At 32.9% G+C, this 24,394-nt stretch overlaps 1 protein-coding gene and 1 pseudogene across 1 annotated transcript; both read right to left on the bottom strand.

Annotated features, from left to right (window-relative positions):
• Window positions 1–5,536: 5,536 nt before the first annotated feature.
• On the bottom strand, window positions 5,537–11,505 carry LOC126726866 (cellulose synthase-like protein E6; annotated as a pseudogene).
• Window positions 11,506–13,765: 2,260 nt separating this feature from the next.
• Window positions 13,766–20,033, bottom strand: LOC126726863 (cellulose synthase-like protein E6). Its single transcript, XM_050432270.1, has 8 exons — window positions 19,543–20,033; window positions 19,092–19,413; window positions 15,870–16,010; window positions 15,631–15,762; window positions 15,310–15,522; window positions 14,973–15,197; window positions 14,516–14,863; window positions 13,766–14,429 (listed from the first exon to the last, which is right to left on the bottom strand). Exons 1-8 carry the CDS (start codon window positions 19,863–19,865, stop codon window positions 13,884–13,886), a joined length of 2,250 nt encoding a protein of 749 aa, XP_050288227.1. The 5' UTR covers window positions 19,866–20,033; the 3' UTR covers window positions 13,766–13,883.
• Between the last annotated feature and the right edge of the window lie 4,361 nt (window positions 20,034–24,394).

The following is a 24,394-nucleotide window of genomic DNA, read 5'->3' as shown; positions in this document are numbered from 1 at the left end:
TTTTCTAGGGAGACGGATTGAGATGTGGTCTGGGATGTGGAAACGGGCACATAATTCTTTAAAAACCTTTTCACTCATTTTAGGCAAAAATTTGTTGATGGCCCAATCCTCGGGAAGGATGAAGGGACGGTTTCCTCCAAGACTTACTAAAGCCTCTTCATAGGATTCCTCGTCACCTTCATCCTCATCACCGTCACTCTCTCCCTCCCCTTCATCCTCACCTACTATTTTCTCCTCAACTCCCTCAACGTCACCTTCAACATCATCGCCTGGAGACTGGGCTGACGTTTCTCTTTCTGACGACCCAGAAAAGCCGTCGGACTCTTGACCTGAGCCAAAAACTTCGTCGTAGCCTGCTCCATCGCAAACTAATGACTATTCACTCGACACGTCACTTGACATCTGACTACCTACAAGTGACGGATCCATTCTAAGTACCTAAATTGACGTCCTCACTAAGAAATTGTTCAGCTAGAGCAAAAATGCGAAGAAAGAAGGAAAAAGAACTTACAGGTGAATAAGCCTTGGAGGAAAGAACGGCCTAAAAAGTGACGGCGTTATCAATAAGTGACGGATCAGCAAAAACGAAGGCGACGAGCTCTCTCTCTCTTGAAATATCAGCAAGGTTGAAATAGAGGAATGAGGAGAAGGATGCGCGTTATATATAGGAGGAGAAAAGTGCGGAAGACGAAGAGATACCTTCGTCCAGAAATGAAGCCAATGAGAGCGCGCCATGTGTCCAAGCATTAAATGGCTGGCGGCTCGTGGAATTACTCATAAATGATTTTCCCGCTCCTCTGAACCAAAAAGATAGTTAACCGAAAAGAACTTAACTCCACAACTCGTCAGTTTAGCACGACGAGGATGTAGAGTAAGGGGCAGTTGATAAGGATAAAAAAATAGTACTTATTCATATAAGGCATAAAGCTGACGGGTACAGTTACAACCGTCAGCTTCCTCTTGGAGGAGTCAACGAATGATGTTCTAGATTGGGGCGATGAGGGGAGTCCGCAAGGCACACCTAAAGGCTGACGACATCAACAAACTGACACCAGTAAGGCTGAAGGAAATAAGATAAGCTGACGACCCTGATGCAAGTTTACTTGGTACCCACGATTGCATATATAAGGAAATGTCTTGCCCTTCATGTTTGATGCTACTCAAAGGATCCCTATAAGGAAAGGATCCCGCCAAATATGCCCAAGAAGACTCCTATAAGGAAAACGATAGGCCACAAACTGAATGACCCCTTGTGATAGAAATTAATTAATTAATTAGCCAAGTTATTAATTAATCAATTTATCATGCAAACGCGTGGTAGTACAAACAAATCACCAATAAACTAATAATGCAGCGGAAAATAAATAACACGGTTATTTGTTTACGAATGGGGAAAACCTAACGGTAAAAACCCCACCGGGTGATTTTCAGGTCACCACTTCGAAACTTCACTATTATCACAACAAGCGGTTACAAGTAAAGGAATCCAAGTACCTTACCAACTTACAGTTGAACCCTTACCCCAATACTCAATTAGACTTGTTCTGTAGTGACAGTTCCCCTTTCAGATGCACGACTCCCAGTATGTGACTAACCAATTGCGCAGATCCCAGTACGTGACTTCAATCACCAACTAAGAAGGTTGTTGGTTGCAAAATTCTTCAGTTCATCCACACGATAAAGATCAAGAAGGTGCTTGGTCACAAAACCCTACGGTGCACATACACAGCAACTTCTTCAAGAGAAAGAGATGAACTAGGGCAAGAACTTTGTCTTTGGTCACAATTTGCTTGAACAGAGTTTTCTCAAAGCTTGTGCAACTTTTGAACACTTTGACGACCCTTAAACTGATTCTTTTATATGTCTAGGGTTAAGAGAAAAGAAAGCCCAAAGACACATTCACGGATCCCAAGAAAATCATATTGGAATTCTGAAAATCTTAAATCTCGACAGATAGCAGGTGTCGAGCACACCGAATGAAGAACAACTTCCTTAAACTCGATAGATGCAGCTGTCGAGCCAGCTGTCGAGCTTTAATGATTTTGTACTATGAACTTGTTTTCTTGAACAGACTTGAAAGCTTCAATACTTGATCTCGAAACAAGATTTCTTGAATTATTTAAAGACATCCTAAATCAACTCAAATACAAATAAAGTGAGTTTTGTCAAAGGATAAGCCAATTACATAAAATCATGTCATATGTTCTTAACATGTGAAACACATATGTCCTAACAGAAAAGACTTCCACACCAAGGAGGAGATGTCAATCATCTACTACTATAAAAGCCCTAATACCCTCACTAGCCAAGGTACGCATAATTCACCCCTCTCTTGCACTCTAGAGTTGTAAGAAGTTCTAACTTGACCTTTAGAGGGTACTTGGCCTGCATCACACCGGTGCTCTTTGCAAGGTCTTCTCTTTTTTGTTGTGCAGGTTCTATTTTGAGTGCGTAAGTACCTGTGGCTCACTGGAGACTTTTTTAGCATCATCATACATTCTAAACTTTTTGTGCATGATCGGACTTGAGATTATCCTTTTATTCAAGGAAAGTTTGAGTTGTGTGTTCTACATCAACTGAACTTGAATACCCGAATTTCAAAAGAGGGCTTAACCTTCACCGGTGTCTAGAAAAAAGGATGACGGACTACGTGGAATATGTTTGTTTTAGCTAAGAAATATGTGAAAGACTAGAAAATAGGTTGGACTGAATGGTTAGGGTTACCTTTTAAAATCTATTTTAAATTTTTTTTAAAGAAAAAAACATGTGGATAATATTGATTGATGGAACATATAATGACGTGAATCCTATGGAGTATGCACGCGCGCACAAACACACATATATAGATATTTGTAGGGTCACGTTTTTCAGGCCAAACCCAAGATGCATGGGACCTTAGAACAGTGAGCCTTGTACAATGAATTTATAGAGAGCGAGCCAAAGAACTAGACTTTAGTATATGGACAACGGTTATCACGGTGTTCTTCATGATCGAGCTGGGGTGGACTGAGTTTTTCAGAAAGGATTGGTCCTCGACATGAAATGAGGAGCTTTGCCTGGTGCCTCTGGTTTGTTGTTGGGGGGGTCCCCGCCCCTTTTGTTTCCCTCCACTCCTTTTTATAGTAGTTTCCTTCCTTATGGGTGGGGTTCCTAGGGTAAGTACTTGTCCCATCAGCCCTTCCCTCCAGTTGTTAGAAGTAGTTGTAAAGGTAGAAAGGTATGGCTATGTCAGGCATAAGGCACTAAACGTAATGATGGCAGCCTTTCCCTTAGACATTTCCCTTTTTTCTGTTGTCCTTTTCTACTTTTAGTACTTGTCCTGTTCCGTGGGATGATCTGGAGTGTCATTGCCAATAGCAGGTTGCCTCCTTTATCCTCGGCTATATCTATGCCGAGGAGGATTCTCCCTATGGTCGAGGAGGGGTTTTTCCTTGGGCTGGACCCTTGGCCCAATGTAGACATTGATATGGGCCTCCAGGTCTTTTATCCCCCACAATATTTATTTATGGGAAATGCTAATGAGTGCCCTTAGGTCACTGGTTAAGAATCTAATTAAAGAAAGTTTTTATGGGAAAAGAAAAAAAAAATAAAACAATTAATGTTTTGACAGCTTTTTTCATTTCCCATAAAAGTGATATCAAAATTTTCCTAAAATAGATTCTTAACCAGTGCCCTTAAGGCACTCGTTAGCATGACCCTTTATTTATTTATATATATGATTTTATAAATTCAATAGTTGCAACGGGTAGCAATGAAGTTAATAATGTCTCTATATATAACCAGGGGTGGCTCTAGATTAAAGTCAGGGTAGTCACAGTCATAGACTCACACAATACCACCCTAACCTAGAAAAAAATTATTATTATATATAATATTTAAAAAAAAGATGAAATCCACATTTTCGTTCTTACATTTCCACACGATTCCACTTTGGTTCCTAAATTTTATTTCCACCGCTTTTAGTCCCTATCTTGAAAAACGTGTCTCGTTTTTGTCCCTACTGCTACATTAGAGACGGAAAATACACACGTGGCAATCAGAGTGCACTATTTGCAGACTAAAAGCTGACATGGCCATTAAAATAATAATAAAAAATGTTATTTGGCATTAAAAAATGCCACGTCAACATCTAAATTAAAAAAATTAATTTATTAATTTTAACTAAATAAAAAATTAAAAACATAATTAAAAACCAAAAATCACATGAATTGAATCTAAGTGTGTCTTGAACAAAAACATAAACCCAGATCCAAGATCACAAACCCAGAAATTTAAAAAAAAAAAAAAAAAAAAGCAATAAATCAAATCCCAGCCAAATCAACAACAAAACATCTAAATCATTGAACATTGACAACAAAACAACATAGCACCAATCAGACCACAGATCATCAACAAACCTTAGAGAAAACCCAATCATAAACCCAAAATCCATAAATTACATCATCAAACCACAGATCCTCAACAAACCCCAAAGAAAACTCGGATCCTCTATGCTTCTCTTTCAGATCTGGACTGATAGACCACCCGATCACTACCAATTGGCCATGGGGTTAAAGAGAGAGAAAAAGATGATGAGTTAGAGAGAGAATGAACTAGACATCAAGAGATTGAACTAAGAAGATGAAAGATCTGGGTTTTAATCACAGAGCGAGATCTTGGTGCAAAGCTCTTCGGGACTAAGATTTTAAGTGCAATCCACATTAGCAAACTCTTTGAGAAGGTTCAGCCCAGCCTTGCCAAGCTTCTCCTCCACCAAAATTGTCGACTTCGCGTCCAAAGAGCCAGAAGCTTTAACGATCACCACCAAGGGCTTCGAGAATCGCTAGCTAGGACAGAAAGCTACGGTGAAAGCCGAGCTAAGTGACAGTCTGGAAGACAGTGACAACGATGGCGTTTTGAGAAATGGAGTTTTTCAGAGCTAGTGTGGTATTTATTTATGTATGGTGTCACTAGGGTTTGGTTGGTAGAGATTTGAAGGAGGAAAAAAAAAAGTCAAACTGGCAAAGAAACGAAACTCATGTGCACCTACACGTGGGCATTTTTGGCTTCTCTATACACAGAGTTTTCCTCTCAGTTTTCTCCTCATTTTGGGGGGAAGACATTTTGGTGAGCTTGGGAGAAAACACCTAGCCCCCACCACTTTTTTTTTGTTGTTTCTCCTCCATCCCTCCCAATCAAACACCCACTAAAAATATTCTATCCACTTTTCTCTCATCAATTTTTCATTTTCCCTAAAATCCCTCCAAACAAACACACCCTAAAGCTAGCAAGACTTCCAACTCTAGCCAAATTCAGCATTTAGTTCTCCGTGTTGAATTTTTAATGCCACATATATTTTTTTTTAATAAATTCAAATTTAGAATATGCACTCCCAATCTAAACTAGTTATGTTTCATTCATAAGTGTATAAAAATGGACTGCATTGCTACAATGATGTAGTTCAACAAAAGCGTAACAACAATAAATATCAACTTTCAACTTCTAAATATTAATAAATTTGAGTAATGAAGCCAAAAAAAAAAAAGGAGAAGAAGAATGAAGATAAAAATCAAATCCTGATAAATTCTTTTGACAAGATATGGTTCCAACAGAGTATATCTTAGCCAGAAGAAGTTTTGTGAGGCACAAACATAGAAATTAATATAGGGCTATTGCACAAGCCAATAGAGCAAAGATAGTTGATTGGTATGAAACTGAGGTGGGCAGGCTAGCAACGTCTTTCCTGAAGAAAAGTCCTTTGTAAACAGGAAGGTTGATAAAAACTAACAGACCACATAGAAGTATCTGTAATGTAAATTGCTCTCGAACCATAGTTTCCAAATTGGCGATCATCCTCTTCAGTCCTCCGAAGAAACAAAAGGCATTTAGCAATGCAAGTGTTGCTAAAATGGTAAACATTGGAGACGAAGTACCGAACTCCATGACCTCTTGGTCATATCTCTATGACACATCATCATCAGCCACCTTTGTTGTGATAACAAAGGTCGACTTTGTAAACCCCAGTTGTTTTAGGATATAGTCCAACAAGCCAAAGAAGTAGGAAGTTGTTCTTCTATATAGCCACATCCTTTGATCATTCCACCAACCCTTGAATGTGCCCCCAAACCAAATACATTCTCCAAGGCTGTATGCACAGTGGAGAAAGAAGACAAATACAAATGCGAGAACCCATGGATTTGAAATCTGTTTGTGCAAGATGATTCTATTCTTAGAAGATAGTTTAGCAACAATAATACACAACTTCAATTTAAAAAATAAAAGTCTCTTACCTGTGGAAATAAGGATATGCCTTTAAGCAAGCATAGAGATGGCACAATAACATAGTACAATGTAGTCAAGCTGGTTGGAGCCCATAGAAGATAGATACAATACGAAAGTTGAAGTTTTAAGGGAATCTTTTTATATCCAAGCACAAAGGGACAATGCCTAGAGGCAAATATTTGAAAATCACCGTAAGACCATCTCCTGTGTTGTACAAGTGACTGTAGTAGTGTTGTGGGAGCAACTCCAAGAAAGCCTTTCCTTTCTGGATTGAAATATATGGATCTCCAACCTCGACATTGTATGGCTAATCCTGTTAATACATCTTCCAATGCACTGTCATACTTCACACCTATCTGCAAATAAATGTATAGGAGGTTCAAATGAATTGTACACACATCACAAATAAGAATATAAGAGGTTCAAATGAATTGAACACACAAAAACCTCTTTTCCCCACTGAGTGTTCTCTTCATAGTTACAACTTGCAAGGACTTTGCTTGTCTCTTCTAGTACCCTTGTACTCTCCTCTACACTTCTATTGCTCCATCTCTTCCAATCTTCCTTAAAATTCTTGTTGTACTTTTTCCCAGAAAGAGTCTCCCTTTTGTGGAAGCACCCAGTACCAATATAGCAAGGCCCGCCATTCCCATCAAATCCTGGCATCTCCATCTTTATTTCAATGTATACCATGGGCATAAATTTTGTTAAAATGTCTTCTCTAACACATTTTCAATTGAGCATATTGGAATTAGTCTAAGTAATTTTTTGATGCTTACCTGCATTGTTACATTTAAGGAGTTACTGTAAACATCATTTTTTGTTAGGTTCTCAAATGCTTGTGGAAACTGTACGAAACCAACTTCATTTCCCTTTTCTTCATCCATAAAAAAGCATAAAGCATCTCTCACTGACTTTGAATTGTTTGAATACATATCGCAATCCACGTTAAGAATTATTGGACTATTGCTTATCCTCGATGACACCCTTATCTAATATGTTTGATTATGAAAAATAATTATGAGTACAAAATACTGACAAACTTATAACATATGGATTTTATGGCTATCGAGTGTTGAGACTACAAAAAATAGAACTAGTTTGAAGAAGCATTTTGCATGTGGATATGATTTATGGCTTACCAATGCATTCATGGCTCCTGCCTTAAAATGGTGGTGGTATTGGGTTCTCTTTTCACGTGCCAAGTATACCAAAGCAGGCAAAGGTTGTCCTTGAATGTCCACAACCTCAGAATCTCTCCCATCAATAAGTATCTATAAATTAGTTATTATTAATTAACTAAGCCATGAAATAAATATTTTTAAAAATATTCAAGTATATTCAATTCATGAAAATATATATATATATATATATATATATATATATAGTATGTACTTGAAGAATTGTTTGATGGTCACGTTGGCTTGCAACAAATATCCACTCTTTGAATCCCTTGTGTTCTTTTCTTGTTTCTTCGGATATTTGACCAAGTTTTGTGGTGTTTTCAATCCGTGTCTTCATGTCTTCATATAACATCTACATACAACATGAAACATGATTTTATTCTTTAGCACACGCTTTTGAATTGAAAAACAAAGTAAAGAAGAAAATTTACTAGATATTTATCAACTTATTTTCAACCTAATCCCAAATAGATACAAAATAAATAGATAACTTTGCAAATGACACGTATCAAAACGATTTAAAATAAGTATGACAGTCTTTCTAGAAGTCTTTAGATGGGTTTATAATGGCGGGTTCTAAACTTCTAATTGAAGGATAATATGAAAAGTTAAGTTGATAATTGACTGCATTTTTGGATGCTTTCATAAGTTTTGAGACAGATTTATAATTATAACATAGTATTATATATATATATATATAAAAGCAGGAATCTCATGAGTGCAAATATAAGGTTCTATCACAGAACATATTTTTTATTTATAATTCTCTCATTTGACATTCCATCTCATTTTTCTATTAGTTCTATGTATCAATCTTCTTTGAAAGGGATAGAGGTATTATTCATTTAGTTTTCTATCCAAGTAAATATTTTTAATGAATTAATTCATTTAATCTTTTACCTAAGCAAAGGTTTTAATAATTTTTATAAATTTTATATTTGTTCGTATTCAAAGGTAAATAATTTATTTCTTTAGTGTTAATATTTTAATAAATTTTTTGGACAACTACTTAGCAGGGATAGATATTGTGCATCATAAATGGTTGCCAAAGTGCAAATGCCATGTTTGTGAACAAATGTTTTGACTGATAAATTACTTTCAAAATAAAAGGTGTCTAGCATGTGTTTTCTCAAGTTGCCGACTAATAATTTGTTCTACTCGTTTATTCGAAGGTACAATAGCCTCAGACTTTGTCATTTGGGGTGTTAATTGAATAGAAAATTGGATACTCTTCATTTCATCTTTCACATTAGCAAATTTTTTAATCATTTGCTAACTATATTTAGTGTTTTTTTTTTTTTTTCCTCTTATTGAGCAAAAAAAAATATTGCTTTATTTAATATTAATTTTTTGTTATGAGTTTTTTAGATACATTTGCATTCATTTATGTATTTTTATTGTAGGTGGTCCACTAAATTAATATAAAATAAATTTAATATATTTTCTTTTTCTCACAAAAAGTGGAGAGGGAGGATTTAGATTTGGGTTCTTCTTGGAAAAGTGTATGGTTATTATTTAAGTTTATATCTAAAACAATTTATTTAAAATATGACACTCATGTTCAAGTCTAGTTGCTTTAGCGACGATTGAAACAATTGAATTATATGAATTATTGATAATTCATAGTTCTATTTTCTCTCCTCTCTTTTTTAATGACATATAGTATATAATTAATTATCAAATATAATATGCCGATCGAATAAGTATTAATTATACATGGGGATACCCATTTCTTCCTCAAGGTCAGTAACTAGCTAGCTATTAGATACGTAGAAAAATCATAATTCCTACCCACTTGTTTGTATATACAGTAACTTTGAGTTGCCTCAACCTGCACTTCCAATGTATAATAACTATTTGAGCAGCCACAACCATTTCCAAACCATGACTTATTATCGTAGAAGATAATAACAAACAATCAAACATCAAGAAGCCACGTAAAAGGTGAGCATTCATTAACAATTAGTTTTCCAGTCAAACGTTTGGGGCAGGGACCGTGTTTTCTCTGGAAAAAAAGCATCCTCATATTTATATTTGATTCGTATCCGGACAGAACAAGTTGCAAAGGCCAACAACAAAAAATCAATGCATAGTGACAACCGACTGGAGGATTTTGATGGTATTAATTAATTTTGGAGGGTACCGTTGAATTATGTCGTATGCTCTCTTTTCTTGTTTATCTTCTAACTGGTGACACTGTTTTGGTAACTTTCTTTTTCAAAAATGGACAGGGAGGGGCTGTAGAAATAAATAAATTGAAAATGATCAGATTTTTTAAGACGGAAGAAAACATTTGTATGTATGTGTGTGGCTGTGCTTGTAAGACAAAATTTGATTTTGACAAGTACCCCGCATAAGTAAGTGTTAGACATATTATTTACAAGTTACAACAGTGGAAACTTTATATTGGGATTATTGTAATACAAATATTTAGTTAATATCAATATATAATCATCTAAAAGTTTTTTCATTGTCAATGTTGACCGTCAGGCTGGACCATGTAAATCTTTATATGTACTCTCTCTTTCTTGTTTTTATTATTATTCAATCATTACACATAATTACACAAAAGTTTTTTTTTTTTTTTTACTACAGTTATTCACTTTAATTCTCCTTCGTCATGTTACTCTAGCTAGCATGGTCAATTAAATATATATAGTTAGAGGTGAACGAATTTAAACTGTAAATGTTTATGATAGAAATACCAAAAATGTATCGACTAGTTATGCTATAAAGTTTTTTTTTTTTCTTTTGAGTAAACAGTATTTTAAACTAGGTTTATAATACACTATAGAACTAAAGTACAACTATAAAAAGGTTTAACCTTTGTAGTTGTAGATTGGAATTATAAATAGCAAATACTAAACATATGTAGGATAAAACATCTATATTTCTTTTTGTAAACATAATACTTATTAGAACACACACAAAAATAATAATATTTAAGTACATAAATATATATGATCAAAGAAATAGTAAAATCTTGACCTGAAGTAACTATTTTTTTTTTTTTTTTTTTTCCATATGAAATGACGAGGGTCTTGTACCATCAAACAATAAATGGTGTTTTGCAAATGAGGAGAGCATGATAGCGAGAGATGTACCTTGACAGTTGACCAATCCTTGGCCATGACAGGCTCCCCAAGTGGCTCAACAGCTGTGCGGAAATAAGCCTCCGGCGATCTTGGTTCTACTTTGAACTTCTTGCAAAACGGCAGCCAAATCTTTGAGAAACGCGAGGCCTCAAGCATAGCATAAAACGTCAACTCTGAACCACCATCGTCTGATAGATAAACGCTAAGCTTCTCAGGTGGATAGTCATAAGCCATGACTGATAGGACTGTGTTAATCACCATAACTGGTGGTTCTATCACAGGGTCTGCAGTGCAAACAAATATGTCTATGCCCGGCAAAGCCTTTTCGTATCTGTTTATTATATATACAATCACACTCAGCAAGAAAAGCATGTAATACACAAACGCATATATAGAAAAATCAAGTTTGCATGCAATAAATAAATAAATAAATAAATAAATAAATATATATATATATATATATATATCTGTGTGTGTGCGCGCTAGCTAGCTTGGCATATGAAACAGAAAAATATACCTGTGAGAGAGGCGATCTTTGAAAGTGTTACGATAGACGGGGTTCCATCGTACAACCGTAGTGACAAACCAATAAAAACAAAACCAAAGCTCTGAGAAAAACAATCCCATCCATGTCCATCTTCCGGGTTCTTCTTTCGCTGGTATGTGGCTCAGTCTATATACAAAGATGAAGCATATACCCACGAAAATTAAAAGTGAATAGAATTGGAAAAGGATTCGTCCCTTCGCTAACTTTGTTGTAAAAAGAGGAAGATTTTCATCTTTTGCCATCTCTCACTCTTTCTCCTATGGTGCTTTACACTGCACGTATATAGTACTGCCAAAAGTTAAAAAAGAAAAAGGAGGGGAAAAAGGCGTGTATAATAGGAGCCAAGTAGAAGAGTAGATAAGACGCAATTAGCTTTTAAAAAAGGCAGATAAGACTCATGGGAGTAGGATTGATTGATCAAAGGGTAATCGTTAATGCACAACTTAGTGTGAGTTTGGAATGCACGGAAAACATATGTTCCTGGTTTTGCTGAAAAATAGTGAGTTTTGTGTATTGTTTATGAGACTCGCAAGTACTTTTTTTAACAAAAAACAACTTTAAAATTAGATCTCACGGCACTCTTCACACATTTAAAAATTATTTTACTATATTATTTTCATTTTTCAGTAATAAACGGTATCCAAACCGAACTTTATTATTACACACCATACACGCAAATAACCAAGTCAGCAAATGCAAGTAAAGATTTGTGAAAAGGTTTAAACGGGAGGAGCTAGAGCTGGTTGAAGTCAAAGTTGGATATTATCAATTTTGATAAACTAACAAAATAAGGAGAGAGAGAGAGAGAGAGAGAGAGAGAGAGAGAGAGATTCAAATGATAGGAAAATGATGGTGCCTGCGATACTGCAAACAAATATCAGGTTATTGTACAAGGTTCAACCCAATCATGTTAAAATAAATTTGAGTTTGTGTCGGTTATCGTGGAATAAGAAACTTGCATTCAAATTTTAATTGCACAAAAATGAAACTCTCAAAAGACATTTCGCTTGGGTAAAAGGTAGTTGTACAGTAGTAGTGTTTAAGTATAGTATTCAAAATGACGTGAATTTACAAAATATCGTGAAAACATGCGTTTAAAGTACTTATAATGCAATATATATATATATATATATATATGTTTAGTACTATGTTTCAAAAAACATATTGTGTGTTTGATATGTGTATTTTTTTTTTTTTAAGTAATGACTTGTACAATAAAGGTATATTATTTTGTTTAAGGAGAAAGAAAAAGAAAGGAAATAAATAAATAAATAAAAGAAGTTGAAGCGTTTCAAAGAGAGTTTCAATTATGTTTGGTCTTGTCAAGTGGGTCTCAAAAAACTGTTATGGATAAGTTCTTAAAATACATGTTTTAAATACCATAATTTGAGAATTTTAACTCAAAATACTCTTAATAAATCATTCTTACCTACACTTCTAAAAAAAACACTAAAAGCTGTTGTTTGAAATTTACTATCAAATAGGCCATATTTCACTTAAACTTTGCTCGAGTTTAGAGCTGAGCGAAAAAAAAAAAATTTGAGGTTTAAAAATTTTGTAAGATTATGTAGAATAAAGGTGCTTTGAGTGAGGGATGACTATTTTAATGTCTAATAACAGTTTTAACAATATTTTGAAGGTTGTGATTCATCAATTGTATATTGGTGTCTCTTCATTGACTATTTTTATATACTTATTTGGTTTTTTATTTTATAATATACACATATACAAGGAAATTCTGGAATTCTCAACAATTGATATTTGTAAAATTTAGGCTTATTGTCTCTTAGAAATAATTTTTTAGGAACCTTATAACAAACTATCTTTTGAGTTGGAGCAAATATTGTCTTAAAGATAGTTATTCAATGTGAGTTGGTAACACTATTGTAGAAAATGTGTATACTAAGCCGTACCAAAATCTCGATGACCTACTTACATATCCAAGGTCATGAAGATATTCTTAGTTAGTTTGCCTGATCCGTGCACGTCTCTTTGGGTAGACCTTGCATATGTGGAATGCTTAGGTCAATAGCTGCGGAAGACTCTCTTTTGGGGCGGGATGAGGGTTTGCATTATGCTCAAATATAAATTGGGCATGGCGACCCATTTGAGCATTATTGTGGACCCATAGATCATGGACCCTCCCGCTTATATACGCAACATCAATTTTATGTGAGACATGTTATTGATTTATCTATGTGGATGAAAAATTTTCATCCACACTTTTCTAACGTAGTTTTGACTAATTATGGCTAATTTCATAATAAAAGTTTATGGTGCTTTTTCTCTATAAAAATAATGTCTTCTCTGCCATTAGAGTATATTAGGAGATACTAGTCACTAAAGCTTGCAAGACTTCCAACTCTAGCTAGCCAAATTCAGCGTTTAGTTCTATTTGTTGATTTTTTAGTGCCACAAATTTGAGATATATATATATATATATTAATAAACTTGGATTTAGATTAAGTATTCTCTAAAAAAAAATACTGTTTTTATTTTTTTACCATTCTTAAGTAAATGGACCGAAGTGGACTAAAATGGACCAAAATGAACCAAAATGCATCGAAATGCTATGTTGATATGACTCAACTTGAACGCAGTAACAATAAATACTAGTTTTCAGTTTCTAGATACTAATAGATAGATTTGAGTAATGAAGCAAAAAAAAAAAAAAAAAGTACATAAAAAATCAAATTCTAATCAATTCCGATCCAATAATTATTTTGACAATATATGGTTCCATCAAATTAACTATATCTTAACCAACGGAAGTTTTACAAGGCACAAACATAGAAATTATAATAGGGTTATTGCACAAGCCAATAGAGCAAACATAGTTGATTTGATTGTTACAGAGGTGGGCAGGCTAGCAACGTCTTTCCTGAAGAAAAGACCTTGGTAAACTGGAAGGTTGATGAAAACTAGCAGACCACATAGAAGAATCTGCAATGCAAATCGTTCCCAAAACAAAATTTCCACATCTGCAATCACCCTCTTCAATGCACCAACGAAACAAAAGGCGTTTAGCAATGCAAGTGTTGCTAAAATGGTAAACATTGGAGAAGAAGTACCAAACTCCATGACCTCTTGCTTATATCTCTGTGACACATCATCATCAGCCACCTTTGTTGTGATGACAAAGGCCGACTTTGAAAACCCTAGTCGTTTTAGGATATAGTCCAACAAGCCAAAGAAGTAGGAAGTTGTTCTTTTATATAGCCACATCCTTTGATCATTCCACCAACCCTTGAATGTGCCCCCAAACCAAATAAATTCTCCAAGGCTGTAAGTACGGTGGAGAAAGATAACAAATACAAATGCTAGGACCCATGAGCTTGAAATCTGCTAGTGCAAGATCAATATATTCTTAGGAGATAATTTCGCAACAATAATATACAACTTCAATTCAAGAAATAAAAGTCTCTTACCTGTGGAAACAAGGATATGCCTCTAAACAAGCATAGAGATGGCACAGTAACATAGTACAACGTAGTCAAGCAGTTTGGAGCCCATAGCAAGTAGATACAGTATGAAAGTTGAAGTTTTAGAGGAATCTTTTTATATCCAAGCACAAAGGGACAATTCCTGGAGGCAAATATATGAAAATCACCTTCAGACCATCTTTTGTGTTGTACAAGTGACTGTAGTAGTGTTGTGGGAGCAACTCCTAGAAAGCTCTTCCTTTCTGGATTGAAATATATGGATCTCCAATCTCGACATTGCATGGCTAATCCCGTTAATAAATCTTCCACTGCACAGTCATACTTCAAACCCATCTGCAAATAAGTGTATATGAGGATCAAATGAATTGTACACATACACACACATCACAAATAAGCATATAAGTGGTTCAAATGAATTGAACACACACACACACGCACATACCTCTTTTCCCCACTGAGAGTTCTCTTCATAGCTAGAACTTGCAAGGACTTTGCATTTCTCTTCTAGTACACTTGTACTCTTCTCTACATTTCTATTGCTCGATCTCTTCCAATCTACCTTATAATTCTTGCTATACTTTTGCCCAGAAAGAGCCTCTCTTCTGTGGAAGCACCCAGTACCAATATAGCAAGATCCTCCATTCCCATCATATCCTGGCATCTCCATCTTTGTTTCAATGTACAGCACAATAGAAATTTTGTTAAAATCTTCTCTAGTCAAGGGTATGCATTTTCAATTCAACATATTGAAATCACTATAAGTTATTTTTGATGCTTACCTCCATTATTACATTCAAGGAACTGCTGTAAACATCATTTTTTGTTAGGTTCTCGAATGCTTGTGGAAATTGTACAAAGCCAACTTCATTTCCCTTTACTTCATCCATAAAAAAGCATGAAGCTTCTCTAACTGACTTTGAATTGTTTGAGTACATATCGCAATCCACGTTAAGAATTATTGGACTATTGCTTATCCTTGATGACACCCTTATCTATTTTTTTTTTTTTAATTAGGAAAAATGATTATGAGTATAACATTCTAACAAACTAAGAATTGGATTGGTAAAGCATTTTGCATGCAGATATGATGTATGGTTTACCATTGCATTCATGGCTCCTGCCTTAAAATGGTGATGGTATTGGGGTCTCTTTTCACGTGCCAAGTATACCAAGGTAGGTAAAGGTTGTCCTTGAATGTCGATAGCCTCAGAGTCTCTCCCATCAATAAGTATCTACAAATTATTTATTATTAATTAATTAACTAAACCATGCAATTGAATAAAATTTAAATACTATAGTATATTCAATTCATGAGACAAAGAGAATATAAAGTATGTACTTGAAGAATTGTTTGATGGTCACGTTGGCTTGCAACCAATATCCATTCATTGAATCCCTTGTGTTCTTTGCTTATCTCTTCAGATATTCGACCTAGTTTTGTGACGTTTTCAATCCGTTTCTTCATGTCTTCATATAACATCTACATAGAACATGAAATACGATTTTAGTTTTTAGCACACGTACATGAACTCAAAAATAAAGTAAAGAAGGAAATTTACAAGATGTTTGTCTATTGATTTTCAACCTAATCTCAAAATAGGTACAAAATAAATAGATGACTTTGCAAATGATCAAAAAGATACAAAATAAATATAACAATCTTCCTAGAAGCCTTTTGATGAGTTTATAATGATTTTATTTTTGGTTGCTTTCATATGTTTTTAGATGGATTAACAATCAAAGCATCGTAATTATATATATAAAAAAGTAATAATCTCATGAATGAAAACATAAGGTTCCATTATATGACGTATTTTTTTATAATTCTCTCATTTGACATTCCACCTCATTTTTTGATTAGTTCTATGTATCAATCTTCTTTGAAAGGGGTATAGGTATTATTCATTTAACCTTCCATCCAAGTAAAAGTTTTAATGAATTAATTAATTTTAACCTTTTTAACTAAGTAAATGTGTTAATTTTTATTATTTATTTGTATTCAAAGATAAATAATTTTATTTAATTAGTTTTTTATATTTTTAATTATAAAAAAATTCTAACAACTATTTAGCAATGTATATATGTGTGTGTGTGTGTGTAAACAAAGGTGTGGACTGAAAAAATATGTGATTATTATTTAAGATTTATATCAAAAAAAAATTATTTGGTATATAACACTCATGTTCAAATTTAGTTGTTTTAGCAACAATTGAAACAAAAACTAGCAAAAAACAAAAGCAAAATATATAAAATGTTGTGTAATTAATTTAATTAAAGTAATTAAATATTTGTGAATTCATTCAAAAACATGTTCATATATAAATGAATTATATTAAGCACGAAAATTCATGTTTCCTCTTTTTAATGACGTGATATAATTATCAAATATAATATAATGAAAACTTCTTAAAATATATATATATATATATAATATAATGAATAAGTATTATACATGAATTATATTTTATATGATGCAATGTACTCACATATTTCAAGAGGTATCCATTTTAGAATGGTGAAAGTATAAGTTTTACTTCTTCTTTTTCATGCCAAAGTACTATTTTTACTGATCTCATGAAAAAGGTAATGTATTACGTTCATAAATACCCATCGTTGAAAGAGATAGGCACATGGTCATGATACCCATTTCTTCCAAAAATAAATTCATAATTCCTACCCCTTCTTTGTGTTTATGGTAACTTTGAGTTGCCTCAACCTGCACTTCCAAAGTTCCAAGTATATTAATAATTTGAGCTGCCACAATTTCCAAACCATGACTTATTGTAGAAAATAATAACAAACAATCAATCATCAAGAAGCTACTGAGATGACCATTTTTTCCCATCTTGCCTTTACCTACTCCATTTCACTCCAACTTGCGAGAGTTTTTCTCGCCCTGCAAATTAAGGTGGTGGGCGGGGGATGAGTTTAGGCTTTTTAGCCCTGCCCCATCCCCGTTCCGGCTCACTCTACTAGTGTTAAAGACTTAATTTTTATTATTAAGTATTTAAATGCATGAATATTAAGGTTTTTTGTTTTATTTTGATATTATCTTGTTAAACACTTTGGATAATATTATTCAATTTATACTTAGAATTAGTTTGATTAAAATAATAATTTTAATTTTAATTTTAAGTATTTTTTATATTAATGAAACAAGTTTTATATTAAAAAAAATTATAATAGGTGTGCGGAAGGGGTGTGACAGATTAACACAATGTAAAATTTTGTATGCGAGGATGTGGAAGGCAATTTACCCCACCATACAGCACAAGTCAAAGACAAGATAAGATAAAATCATAAAAGGCAGAAATCCCATCATTCAACCCAGCCCTACTTAAAAGGTGAGCATTCGTTAAAAATTAATTATCTCCCATGAGTTTTCCATGCAAATGTTTGGGGTAGGTACCAATGGACCATATTTTCTCAGTCAAAGACAAGATAAGATAAAATCATAAAAGGCAGAAATCCCATCATTCAACCCAGCCCTACTTAAAAGGTGAGCATTCATTAAAAATTAATTATCTCCCATGAGTTTTCCATGCAAATGTTTGGGGTAGGTACCAATGGACCATATTTTCTCTGGACAAAGCATCCTGGTACTGTGGTATTTATATTTTGATTTGTTTCTGGACAGAGCAACAGAGGCCAACACCTAAAAGTTAATGCACAGTGACAACTGACCCGAATGATGTCCCATTGAATTTTGGAGGAGGGTCTCATTGAATGATACCGTATGCTCTTTTTTCTTTCTTACCTACTAACTGGTGAGTGGTGACACTGTTTTTTAACTTTTTTCCAAAATGGACCAAGAACATACAGAAAGAAAATTAAATGAAAATTATCAGATATTTGAACCCGAAGACAATTTTTGTATCTGTACCCTACAATGATGCTTTTCCCAATAGATGGGAGAGAGCACAATACTGATAAAATTAAAATTGAGTTAAAAAAAAAGAAAAAAAAAAAAAAAGAGACATACACCCGGGAGACCACAGTAACAAATCTCTTGACTTGTATTTGCAGCTTATTGCTCAAGCTGTATCCTTGCTTCTATACGCACGGTTTTTCACCAGTCTACTAGTAACTACAGGATTTTTTTTTTTTTTTTTTTTTTTTTTTTAAGTTGAGGTTGGATGAATTTAAATCATGATGGTCGGTTGAAAACATGAGATGACTGTCAGTTAGGTTATAAAGCTCTTCACAACTAGCAAAGTATATAAATATTTTATATGTTTATATTGTTAACATAAGAAGAGTGACAAATACCAAATTTGCAAAAACTAATAAATATTGTACACTTTTTATAAATATGTACAACATTTACTATTTTTTTTTGTTTGTACAATATAAATTTAGATGGTATTTTACCATGTAAAGAAGGATTTCTCATATATATATATATATATGATCTAAGAAATAGTAAAATGTTAATAACCTTAAAGTGAAGGGTTTTTTTTTTTTTTTTTTTTCAATTGAAATGATGAGGGTCGTCTAATTCCATCCAACAATGAATGGTGTTTTGCAAATGATGAGGAGAGCATGATAGCAAGAGATGTACCTTAACAGTTGACCACTCCTTGGCCATGACAGGCTCCCCAAGTGGCTCAACAGCTGTGCGGAAATAAGCCTCCGGCGATCTTGGTTCTACTTTGAACTTCTTGCAAAACGGCAGCCAGATCTTTGAGAAACGTGAGGCCTCTAGCATAGCATAAAACGTCAAATCTGAACCACCATCATCTGATAGATAAACGTTTAGCTTCTCGGGTGGATAGTCATAAGCCATGACTGATAGCACTGTGTTTATCACCATAACTGGTGGTTCTATCGCAGGGTCTGCTGTGCAAACAAATATGTCTATGCCCGGCAAAGCCTTTTCATATCTGTTTATTATATATACAACCACAGTCAGCAAGAAAAGCATGTAATAGACAAACGCATACATAGAAAATCAAGTTTGCATCCAATATATCTAAGCTAGCTAGCTAGGCTTGTGAAACAGAGAGATATACCTGTGAGAGAGGCGATCTTTGAAAGTGTTACGATAGATGGGGTTCCATCGGACAACCGTAGTGACAAACCAATAAAAACAAAACCAAAGCTCCGAGAAAAACAATCCCATCCATGCCCATCTTCCTGGTTCTCCTTTTGCTGGTATGTGGCTCAGTCTATATGCGAAGATGAAGCATGTTCCCACGAAAATTAAAAGTGAATAGAATTGGAAAAGGATTCGTCCCTTGGCTGACTTTGTTTCAAAAAGAGGAAGATTATCATCTTTTTCCATCTCTCTCACTCTTTCTAGCTCCTTTGTTGCTTTCAATGAGTTACACTGCATGTATATATATAGTACTACGAATAAGAGTTAAAAAGAAAAGGCAGAGAAAAGTATAATAGGAGCCAAGCAGAACAGTAGGTTTGATTGACGAAGTGACCAGGTTAGCTTGAGCAAGTACAAACTTTTGTGAGATAGCTAGCGCTAGTAGAAGTCAAAGTTGAGTACTATCAATTTTGATAAACTTTTAAAACAAGAAAGAGAGAGACAGAACCACATGGCAGGAAAATGATGGTGCCAATGATATTGCAAACAAATATGAGGCTATTGTACAAGGCTACAAGCCAATAACGTTGAAATAAATTTGAGTTTGTGCGGGTTATCGTGAAATAAGAAACTTGTGTTTGAATTCTACTTACACAAAAATGAAACTTTCAAAAGCCATTCCGCTAAAGTGAAAATCAATTCACTCTCAATTAACTTCGCTCGAGTGAAGAGTCGAGAGAAACAATTTAAGGTTTCAAAATTTTATAAAATTTCACAAAATAAATGTGCTTTAATTAAGCAAGTAATGACTATTTTAACTTCTTATAACAATTTTAACAATATTTTGAAGGTTGTAATTCTTCAATTGTATCTCTTCATTAGTGTCATTTCATTGACTTTATATAATTTTTTTCGGTTTTTTTCTGTATAATATACATATACAAGGAAATTCTGGAATTCTCTTAGAAATAATTTGTTAGAAATAATTCAGGATATCTTTCGAGTGTGAGCAAATATTGTCTTAAAGATAGTGATTTAGTGTGATATGTTTGTTGTTAACATTATTGTAGAAAATGAGTATACTATGCCTTACCAAATTAAATCTCGATAGCCTCCTTACATGTCCAAGGTCTAGAATATTTTAATCTAATTAGGGTACCATACTCTATATAAAGGTGGTATTACTTTTAGAAATTGAAACAAACACACTACTATGAGGAATAGCTTCCATATCCCCACTGTTATGAAAATGTAAAAGGGATGCTTGTTTTCCTTTTTCTCCTCCCTGTTAATACCCCTAGTGGCGATACTTCTTCCATGAAGGAAAGCCCTGTAGCACAAAAAATTAACCCTACTTACTAGCATATTTTGCTTCTTTTTTTCTTTTTCTTTTTTCAAGTTATTATTGTAGTTGTGCTCTAGTCATTCTTGCGTCAAAATTTGAAACTGTCGTGTTAACTGACCTTTGGTTTTTTTTTTTTTTTTTTTTTTTTTTTTTTAATATATAAGTTTAGTAGTGGGCTTTCATTAGATTGAGACTTTTGTAAAGTTGCTTATTTCTTTACCATTCAATCGAATTTTTTTTTTCTTCCTAATATTTTTTAATATATATATTTAGTAGTGGGCTTTCATTATGTTGAGACTTTGTAAAGTTGGTTACTCCTTTACCGTTCAATCGATTTTCTTTTTCTTCCTCTTTTTTGAAAAACAAACACACATACACACACAAGGAAAAGGGAAATGGGTTCTTTTTCTTCCTAACCATTTAGTTTTTCCAACATTTAGAGGTTTTTTTTATGAGTTCGAATTTGGTAAGAATGTGGTATGTAAAATCCATGTTTTACACCATCCAATAAAAAATTGTTACATCAGCTTTTTACTTAAAATTTAATACATCATACTACGTATACCTAATAACATTTTAATAAATTCACAATTGGGTTGGATTTTCAGATGGGTGTTAAAATTGATTGTGTGTGATTGTGTCTAAGCACTTTTTCTTCCTAACCATTTAGTTTTTCCAACATTTAGAGGTTTTTTTTATGAGTTCGAATTTGGTAAGAATGTGGTGTGTAAAATCCATATTTTACACCATCCAATAAAAAATTGTTACATCAACTTTTTACTTAAAATTTAATACATCATACTACGTATACCTAATAACATTTTAATAAATTCCCAATTGGGTTGGATTTTCAAACGGGTGTGAAAATTGATTATGTGTGATTGTGTTTATTCTTTCATACATAATATAATAATGTGGCATGTTAGGATTGAAATATGTAAAACTTAAGTTTTACAACACATCCTTATAGAATTTAATCTCTTTTCTTTTATATATATATATATATATTAGTTTTTTGGTTTAAAGTTAACAAATAACCTACCTTAGAATATAAAGTTATTTTAAATTGAAAAAAAAAAAAAAACATTTTCAAATCTCAACCGTTATTGAAAATCCATCATATCTCAAGTATTAAAAACTCGATCAAAATATGACACAACACTTTCTTGTTGACCCAAATGTACCAACAAAGTCTACCAAGCACACATTTAGTTCAATTTCACTAATTTTGAAGAATTTTCAATTATAATTTACCATACTTACACATGCAAAACCTTTTTTGACTTTTGAGTTCCTGAATAGTCTAACAATTTATAGTTTAGCAACTAAACGGATGTTAAAAACTTAAATGAATCAAGTTAATTAACTGCTTCAAAATTATTTTCTAAAAGATACATTGATATTTCTTCTTTCAAAACAATTATACACACTGACACACATCTTACTTTATGTCATATGACAAATGATTGTTTTCTTTCCTTCTAACTGTAACTTGAATTCCTATTTAATTTGATGTCGTATTTCGTTGTTTATTCTATCATCACCAACACTACCCTTCTCATCTTAATTTCTATCTCTTGAAAACACAGCATATAATAGAATTTTTAAAATCAATAAAAATTTTGTTTATCAATTTTATCAAATAGATTGCATACGTGTAATAAAATGACTATTAATATTCTATTGAGTAGATAGGATAAACACAACTTTATCATTCTCATCTAATTTAATCCTTATGCAAATTATGTAATGTTTCCAAACGCATTTAAAAACATTCTTGCTATCATCCGTACCACAGAAACTACTTATTCATTTGGCATATAATTCAATATAAATTTATAGTGTTGCAAATGATAGCTATATATCTAGTAAGGAGAGAGAGAGAGAGAGAGAGAGAGAGAGAGAGAGAGAGAAGGGCATTTCATGGTGTACCTGAATAATTGCTCATTGGAAGACTTGTGATAGTTAGAGAGAATACTATTTTTATGCTTTTTATAGATCATTAGGCAAATCTAGAAATGAAAATGCATATCCATGTATCTAAATATCAGTTTAAGAATGACTACAAAACTTCTAAAGTTCCCAAATTATCATTAACTAGTCGCTAACCCGTGCGATGCACGGGAAATATATTGAGTACAATATATAATTTAATCTTTGCTTATTTTACTACAACACCAAAATTGAATTTGTAAAATAAAATCATATAGCTAAAACATTTGTTAACAGCTATACGTTTCAGACATTTATTATTATTATTATTATTATTATTATTATTATTATCAACTTAACAGTATTTTACTATATGATACCAACATGCTTCAAGAAAATGTCCAACACTGAAAACAATTTCGAAAACAAACTCAACTAAACAGTTTGATGAATAAATATATTACAATCTATAATATAAGTCAAGAAATAAACTTTGAAACCAATATGAACAAAATCCACGTCAAACAAAACCATTTCGATCATTAAGAATATGACTCACTAAAGTCATGAAAAACACAGGATTCATTACAAAAAAAGAAAAAAAGAAAGAAGCATCTTTAGTCTTTATAGATTTTGCCTAAGTACCCAGATACGATGACATATACTCACACAAAAATCATTAAAGAAAGAATCAAAGAACATACACAACATGTACATACGCTATGAAAGTAAAAATAAGAAAAACAAAAGAGACGTAAACACGGACAATTAAAGAAAAAAATATAGGAAAAAAAAGTTAGAAATAGAAATATAAGATAAAGATGGGTTACCCTCAAAAAGAATAATTCATGGATATTCATTGAAATCTTCTAGATAATTTCTGATAATAGAAAAAATAAAACCCAAAAGTTATGATGTTAAAACTTCCAAAAGGCCAAAAAAAAAATTTTTTTTTTAAAATCAGAAGATTCAAAGCTTCAAAAGTATTGAAATAAACAATATATATATATATATATATATATATATAATTACGCAATAGAGAAATACAATAGAAAGAAGGGAATCCATGATTATAGCTTTTCTACTATTGAAATTGGCCAGACAATTAAATGTATTGCAAAAAATGAACTTAAAAATTCATATGTAAACCAAACAATTAGAAGATTTTGAGCCAAGAATTTATTAAAACAAAACAAAAATTATGTGACTACACAATGAAGAAATATAATAAACAAAAAAAATATGTCTACACAACATAGAAATATTAGAGAAATATGAGTTACCTTTTAAATGTTAAAATTCAAAATATTAAAACTTTTAAAAGGTTAAAAAAATTTGAAGATTTAATTAAAAGATTCAGGCCCAGCAATTAAATAAACAAAACAACAATTGACAAACTTATAAGAAAAAGCAACAAATCTATAATTTTTATTGAACAAATCAAATAACCCTAACCTTGATGCATTGACCGAAGAAGGAGAGGAGTCTAATACATAAGTGGAATATGTGAAGTATGAGCCGCCCTCAAAAAAAATCTTGAAGAAAAATA

This window comes from Quercus robur, chromosome 5 (assembly GCF_932294415.1).
Source record: "Quercus robur chromosome 5, dhQueRobu3.1, whole genome shotgun sequence".
In the NCBI taxonomy this organism is placed as follows: Eukaryota; Viridiplantae; Streptophyta; class Magnoliopsida; order Fagales; family Fagaceae; genus Quercus; species Quercus robur.
The sequence above is the reverse complement of the archived record's forward strand: the minus strand, read 5'-3'. Positions and strand labels throughout refer to the sequence as shown.